The sequence below is a fragment of the Teleopsis dalmanni genome, unplaced genomic scaffold (assembly GCF_002237135.1).
Source record: "Teleopsis dalmanni isolate 2A unplaced genomic scaffold, ASM223713v2 unscaffolded_contig_1810, whole genome shotgun sequence".
NCBI lineage: Eukaryota > Metazoa > Arthropoda > Insecta > Diptera > Diopsidae > Teleopsis > Teleopsis dalmanni.
In genome coordinates this window covers 1-8,299 of record NW_024033192.1, presented here as the reverse complement: position 1 = coordinate 8,299, position 8,299 = coordinate 1, and the positions used below count along the sequence as shown (strand labels likewise).

At 38.2% G+C, this 8,299-nt stretch overlaps 1 protein-coding gene across 1 annotated transcript; it reads right to left on the bottom strand.

Moving 5' to 3' along the window:
- Window positions 1-1,900: 1,900 nt before the first annotated feature.
- Window positions 1,901-6,990, bottom strand: LOC119664352. The gene is made up of 2 exons (XM_038073865.1): window positions 2,561-6,990; window positions 1,901-2,498 (listed from the first exon to the last, which is right to left on the bottom strand). Exons 1-2 carry the CDS (start codon window positions 6,988-6,990, stop codon window positions 1,901-1,903), a joined length of 5,028 nt encoding a protein of 1,675 aa, XP_037929793.1.
- Window positions 6,991-8,299: the final 1,309 nt, after the last annotated feature.

Genomic DNA, 8,299 nt, shown 5'->3' with positions numbered 1-8,299 from the left:
ACTTCAAACAAGCCACAAATTTGCCATTATTGATTTTAATTTCGCTCGGTGCACATGTCTGTGCCACTGTCAGTTAAGTTGGTTTGTTAGGCAATACTTTTGACAATTGAATGAATTGCATGCAATCAAATCGACCTGCAAGGAACAAAAAGATACTTATGCATAGGCAAGCCATCGTGTACGTATTACAAATTGAGTTATATTCTAAGGAACCAAGAATTATTTCCCCTTTGCTTCCCTTTTTAGGCTGTGCGAATAGTCAAGCATGTCAGCAGTGCGGTTCATTATTCCTGCATTCGCCGGCGTCCGGTTTAGTTCGTGACTTGTGCGCCACTAGGAAGCGTGCTACCAATTTGTCAGCATTCATTGATTACTTGCCAGCCTGCTATCCATCCTTTCCCGTACCGGCTGCTTTATTATTTTAAGGTTCCTTTACAGTGTTTACTTTTTAACCAAATTTAGACGTAATTAAATGAAAACTGTTTACATTTGGCAAACGTTCAAGGCGGAGTCATGCTTTCATTTAGCACAAATGCGTTCGATTAAGCCAAACCCCACCTGAAGCCCAGACCCTCTCAACTCGTTCGATTGTGTTTGCTTTGCGATAGCTTCGAGGTAGTTATAGTTACTCAAAACAACAATTTACCACGAATGAAAATATATTTCACAATATTTCAATTTGAAACAGGCAGGTTTCTCAGGTATGCGATATTGGTTTTGAATATTACAAAAACATTCAAAACAAAAACAATTGAATACTGCCAAATTGAAATTTAGAGGGTGGAGTACGAAGTCCTGATGCTATTGTTCGCGTATGTAATATAACTCTCACTAAGGATTTAAAATTTAATAGCAAAAAACTATGACAAATATCAATTGGGTTCTCTTTAGTTAATACGACTTTATTGTTTATTTCTTGTATAATTTTTTCATTTTTTTTTACGGGTACTTATTGGAACACATCGCGGAATCTAATTTTTACTTTCCTGTACCAAGGTGTTTTATTTTGTTAATTATTGATTAATTTAAGGGGTTAACAGTAATAAACAAAGAACAACACACATTTAATTAATTTATTGAAATTTAGCTAACCATACAATGCTCTTTCGAGTGTTGCCAAGTACTAGTGATTATTGATTAGTGATTTTAGGAAATATTCGAATTTTTATGTATTTAATTAATTTATAGTCCGTATAAAACTTGTTGGATTGCAAGTGCCAGGCTTAGAACTCAAGTTGATTAATTTTTTTAGATCTAGTTCTATTTTATTTATTTTACATCGTCTAAATATTTTTATTTGGCCTAAAATGCTCTCTGCAGTGAATTTTATTGTATATTCGAAAACCTGGATACAAATATTTTATAATCTCAATGCATAACGCAAGATTTGTGTTATTAATTTATATATTAAATATTGAAAAAAATACAAGAGTTTTTGTATTTATTGAAGTTATAAAAAAAATGAAAGTTACAACGAAAGTATTTTATTCAGAATAATTACACTTTATTTAAGAAATTAAAATTTTAATAAATCGAAAATTGAAAATAAAACGCGTGCTGTTCACTTGGGACTTGAAATGCAAGAGAGAGAATCAAAAAACCCAGTTCAGTCTGGAAGCTAAAAAACTGTATAAAATTAAAGTTGTTGTTTTTTTAAGATTACCGTATGTAATGTGCAAGGTTGACGAAAGTCAACATTGGGTTGCATATTGACAATAAAAATGAGCAGCACGCGTTTTATTTTAACTACTTTAAACAAAAAATGCAATATAAAATATAAACATTCAACACCGGCCGCGTTGAAGCACGATCATGTGTTCAATTTTCTGGCAGCATCGCTAATTTGTGAACTGGACGCCTCAGAATTCCGTTGCTGGTATTGACGTCAACGACCCTGACCTTATTGTCGCGACCTGTAATTACGGCTTCCACCCTTCCGAGCTTCCACCGGTGAGAGGGAAGGTTGTCTTCTTGGACGACGACTAGTCGGCCGACTGCGAGATTCGGCTGCTCGAACACCCACTTGTTCTTGGGCTGCAGCTGTAGGATGTAATCTTTCGACCAGGCCTGCCAAAACCTCCGTTTGAGCTCGCATAACAGACGCCAACGTTTCAAAGTGGTCAATTTGTTGTCGGAGACGCCTTGTGCGGATTCTTGCGGCAGCGTGTGGAGAGTACCTCCTATCAACAGGTGTGCTGGTGTTAGCGCCTCTTTGTCGTTCGGGTCTTGACTCAATGGACTGAGTGGCCGAGAATTTAGCAGGGCTTCTACCTCTACGAGCACTGTTTGCAGTTCTTCGCTGGTAAGAAGCGCACTGTTGGTTGTTCGTTGTATGTGGTGTTTTGCCGACTTTACCGCCGCTTCCCATAATCCTCCGAAATGAGGTGCCCTGGGTGGTATGAAGACAAACTCTATGCCCTTTTGTGCAGCATAGTATGCCAGATCGTCCTTGTGCTCTCGAAACGCCTCTATCAGCTCTCTCAGCTTGCGATCGGCACCTACAAAATTTGTCGCATTGTCGCAATAGATTTTTTCTGGGAGTCCTCGTCTTCCGGCAAACCTTTTAAGACAAAAAATAAAACAGTTAGTTGTCAGATCTGTTACAAGTTCTAAATGTATAGCCTTTGACGTGAAACAAACAAACACTGCGATATACATTTTAACTGGTGGTCGACCACGAATTTTCAAAGTAGTGTATACAGGCCCACAAAAATCGACACCGCTAATTAAAAAGGGTCGTAGTGCCTTTAACCGATCTGCAGGTAAGTTTCCCATTACTTGGGTCAACAGCTTAGGTTTGTATCGAAAACAATGTATGCATGCTCTTACGGTTTTACTGCATGCCTTGCTTGAATTTATGACCCAAATTTTTTCACGAAGCAGCACTTCTAAGGCTTTTGGACCAGCATGACAATTGGTTGTATGGAGAAATCGTAAATAAATCTCGACAAAATGCAATTTTATAGGTAACAGCAAGGGAAATTTTGAATCATAAGACAGTGGTGCGTTTAGTAGACGACCTCCTACACGAAGCAAATTGCATGTTCGAGAACCATCTTGGACTGTATGAATGAATGGAGTTAGTTTTTGAATGCTGACTGGTAATTTATGCGACTTCTTCATTTTTTCGATTTCTTCCTTGAATTCGTGATTTTGAATAAATTCAACGATTTTCAAGAATGCCCAATTAAGCTCCTTTGATGTCGGAATAAGAGCGTTGGCTCTCTCATTTTTCTTAGTGATAAAACGTAGAATGTACGCGAAAATTCTCAGCAGTCTTGGGTAAGATGATTGGCTACAGATTAGTTTTGAAATGACATTAGTTTCAATTTCAACTGCTAAAAGTCCGACCTTGACCTTTCGTTTCTCCAAACTTTTTTCATCTATTGATAGTGGAAAATGATTATTTTTTGGCCAGTTAATTGCATCTTGAAGCAAATATGATGGGCCACGAAACCAAATTGAGTGAATCAACTCATCTACATTACATCCTCTGGAGACTAAGTCTGCAGGATTTAGCTTTGATGGAACGTGTCTCCAAAGAACTTCGCTCGTCCATTCTTGGATCTCTGCAACTCTGTTTGCTACAAATGTCGCTAAAGTAGATGGGTGAGTTTTAATCCAATGAAGTGTAATTTCAGAGTCCGTCCAAAAATAAACATCTCCGATTTCGCAAGTAATCAACGGCTGAATTCGAGACCATAGTTTAGCCAATAAATGAGCGGCACACAGCTCTAATCTGGGTAATGATTTTGTGCTTAAAGGAGCAACCTTAGATTTGGCAGTTAACAATTCAGAATGAATCCCATTCGAATCATGAATTCGGACGTAGATGCAACAGCCGTACGCTCTCATTGACGCATCGGCGAAACCGTGAATATCGCATTTTATATTTGAATGAATATGAACATACCGCGGAATGGAAATAGAGTCCATCTGAGTCAGGTTGCTTTTAAATGCTTGCCAGCTAGAATCGAGATGCATAGGAATTGACTCATCCCAGTCAAGCTTCTGAAGCCAAAGTTCTTGCAATAAAATTTTTGCCTTAGTCACTATTGGGCATACTAGTCCGAGGGGATCGAAGAGTCGAGCTGATACTGATAGTATGTTTCTTTTTGTTGCTCGCAAGTCATGAAACTTTTCGTCTACATGGAACTTAAGCGTATCATTCTGGGGAATCCAGTGTATACCTAGCGCCTTTGTGGAATCAGTATTATTAACATTTAGAAAGAAGTCTGACGAATCATACGTTTTATGGTTTGAAAACCATTTCGCTAATTTAAGTCCAGCCGCATCAAGAATTTCAGTACATTGGGTACGAATTGTTTCCAGTTCCTTCAGACTGTCAGCTCCAGTCAATAGGTCATCGACATAGAAGTCATGTCGGATAACCCTTGCTCCAACTGAATGAGAATTCTTGTACAGGTCACTTAAGTAGTTTAGGCAACGTGTTGCCAAGAAAGGAGCAGGTGAAGTACCATATGTCACTGTGTTCAGTTTATAAACGCTAATCTGATCCGTAGGTTTTTCCCTCCAGAGAATAAGCTGAAAATTGCGATCTGCCTCGTCAATTTCGATTTGACGGTACATTTTTGTAATGTCAGCAGTCATCGCGTATTTGTGCATACGAAAGCGAAGTAGGATTGAATACAATTCTTCTTGTACCGTTGGACCAACCATTAAAATGTCGTTCAACGACACTTGTGAAGATGTTCGGCATGAAGCATCGAACACGACGCGAAGTTTTGTCGAGGTACTCTGAGGTCGCAACACACACTGATGCGGTATATAGTAATGAGGTGTCGAAGAAAAGTTGTCAGTAGTTAATGTCATGTGACCTAAGTCACGATACTCTGCCATAAACTCCATATACAGCTTCTGAAGCATACAGTCTTTCGACAACCTGCGTTCCAGTGAGAGAAAACGATTTTTTGCTGTTTCATATGACTGACCTAGAAGGTTGGGGTTGGACTTGAAAGGAAGCTGCACCTTAAGCCTCCCTGAAGGTAAGCGTAAAATTGTGTTGAGAAACTTGGTCTCACAGTGTTGTTGTTCTATTGTGTATTTTTTGACCGTGAGCTCCTTGGGAATTTCTTCCAATTCCCAGAATTTTTTCACAAGAGAGTTTAAGCAGAAATCACCTGTTGACTCTGCTTCTTGAAGGCGTATTAAATTGCATATCTTAGATACATTACTTGGGACATCTTTATATTTTCCTGATACAATCCATCCAAGTAAAGTTTTTTGGAGAATTGGAAGATTAGTACCTTGTTTTATTTGTCCAATCGACAACAGTTCGAAAAAGCTTTCGGCACCAAGTAGAAGATCTATCTTTTGCGGTTTGTGAAAGTGCGGATCAGCAAGTGAAAGATTAGAAGGAACATTCCAATTACTCATTGACACAAATTTGTCGGGTTGGTAAGTGGAGATTGAAGGCATTACCCAAAAATCAGTAGAAAACTCATAAGAGTTAATACGTGATCTCACAGTGGCATGTAATTTTTGCCGTACTGTGGAGTTTGTTTCACCAATGCCAATCAGGTTTAGAGTTTTCGCTTCTTTTTTTAGTTGCAGTCGTTGTGCAAGTTCCTCGGTTATAAGGTTGACTTGAGAACCGGAATCGAGCAGTGCTCTGGCCAGCTGATACTCTCCAGATTTTCCTTGAATGGTTATGACTGCAGTGGCTAGAATAATTTGATCGTCATTCGATGAGCTATGATTCACAGAGGCACGAGAAATAATAGGTTGTTCTGGATTATAAGATAAACCTGTTTGAGGAGTGTTAGTAGAATATTGGTGTAAAAGAGTATGGTGCGACCGATTACACACTCTGCAGCGTGACGCCTTGCATCTAGATACCGTGTGCCCTTTCTTGAGACAATTTATACATGCCGAAGATGATTTAATGAAATTGAACCGTTCAGTAACTGAGAGGGCAGCAAAGGCGGAGCATGAATTTATTACATGTTCCTTCGCATTACAGAACAAACATCTACTTTCCTCTTGCGAACTATTTTTCTTGCACATAAGTGACGATTTTACATTCTTACCTTGCCAGTTGTCTTGTTTTGGCCTGTTCGATCGAGACCTTGACGTAGACGCTTCGTCAGCAGAAATGTGTTGGTATCGCTTATTTAACGCAGTCTCGCAATCAGACCAGAGCGGCAGCTTATTGTAATCTAATTGCTCCTCCCATTTAGATTTCGTGGCGGCATCGACTCTTGACATGACTAAATGAATAAGAATCGCATTTGAAATGTTCTTATCATCTCCTATTGACAATAGGGACTCATATATGGCAGAAACAGTATCTATGATATTGCGTAATGCAGAAGCAGATGGCTTGTTCATTTCTGGCAGTTCAAAAAGCTGCGAGATACTATCGAAAAAGATTAGACAAGTGTTATCGTAAACTCTTTTTAAACTAGCTAATGCCTTTGAGTAATTAGTTTCAGTGAGTTGAAATGCCTTAACTGTACCAAGAGCTTCGTCAGACAAACACGAAATGAGATGATTGAATTTTTCAATATCACTTAGCGACTGATCATTGTGCACTAAGCTTTCAAAAAGGCTTATGAAGTTTTTGTACTCAGAATGTTTCCCACTAAATTTAGGTAAACGCATACTTGGCAGCCTGGAACGATGATTGCTGCATTCATGCGAAGTATCAGGGATACTAGACTTGCGGTTTTTATCTAACGCCTGTAGAAACAATGATTTCGAAGCAACGCAGATTTCTTCTAGATCTGGCCGAAATACATCAAACTCGTTGATACACTCTATTTTTTGTTGGCAAGTCATGGCCTGTTTAATGTATGAATTGAGAATGTCCAACCTACATTCCAGTTCTACAGGGTTTAAATCAACAGTTTTTTCAGAAATTACTTTTTTAATTCGCAAGATACTGGCCACTACAGTTTCTCGCTGCTGGATTAGTTTATCCAATTCTTCATTTTTTTGTGGGGATGATGCTCGCTTTTTAGTTGACATAGTGAACACAATTTACTAAATTTTTTAAGAGAGAAGGCAATGCAGCGCAAAGAACGATAAGAGTATTTGAATACTGTTGAGCGACGGTTGTAAGTAAATTCCAACAAAGTAAACGCGAGAAATTAGCGAAACGAAAGATGCACTCACTTTGTTTATAGAATAATAAAAAACGATAAATAATCAATATTGTGATTATGGGTAAATTCCAACAAAGTGGTTGCAAGTAACTGGCGAAAACGAAAACGAAAAATGCATTCACTTTGTATATAATTTGCCCCTGCAAATTACTCAATTATTTGTATTAAATAATTGGATTTACCGAACGTATTTGTTAATGAAGCTCAACCTCAGCTTCGTAAATTTGTTTCATGTGTTTTAAAAGTGCAAATAATTACCAGTGCAAAGTTATTTAAAATACTTTCTTGACTATTTTGTTTAGTCAGAGCATGACCTGGTACAACAATTTCATTATTTGCACTTTCTTACCTGGCAAACGGCAGTGGTGTTACAGTTGCACTCCATCCAGAAAAGAAACGCAACTAATAGCAGCGGTGAATAGCTAATCTGCAGTGGCAGCGAACAGCAGCAGCGAAATGCAGTAGCAGTCTGCAGTAGCAGCGGCCAACAGCAGCAATAAGAATTGAGCAGGAAACTGCAGTAGCAGCGGCCAACAGCAGCAATAAGAATTGAGCAGGAAACTGCAGTAGCAGCGGCCAACAGCAGCAATAAGAATTGAGCAGGAAACTGCAGTAGCAGCGGCCAACAGCAGCAATAAGAATTACCCAAAAAAAAAATTATAGCAGCAGCCTGTACGTGTTTTCATCAGATAGATGAAATTGGCAATTTGTTGATTTTTTTTTTTTTTTATTAACGATTTTTGTCTGGTGCTGATACTTGACACCACACCGACATTTACCGCAACCACTTCACACGTGGAAAATGAAAAATTAAACTGAACGAAAATCACGATGCTGCCAATTGCAGCTCCACCGAACAATGTTCACTAAATTTCATTTTTTTTTTTTTAAAGTTTTTTACTACTTGACTTCAAGTCCCTGCTCGGGCGCCAATGAAAAATACAAGAGTTTTTGTATTTATTGAAGTTATAAAAAACGAAAGTTACAACGAAAGTATTTTATTCAAATTAATTACACTTTATTTAAGAAATTAAAATTTTAATAAATCACTTCGAAAATCGAAAATAAAACGCGTGCTGTTCATTTGGAACTTGAAATGCAAGAGAGCGATCGAGAATGCTAGTTCAATCTTGAAGTTAAAAAACTGTAAAATAATATTGTTTTTATATTTT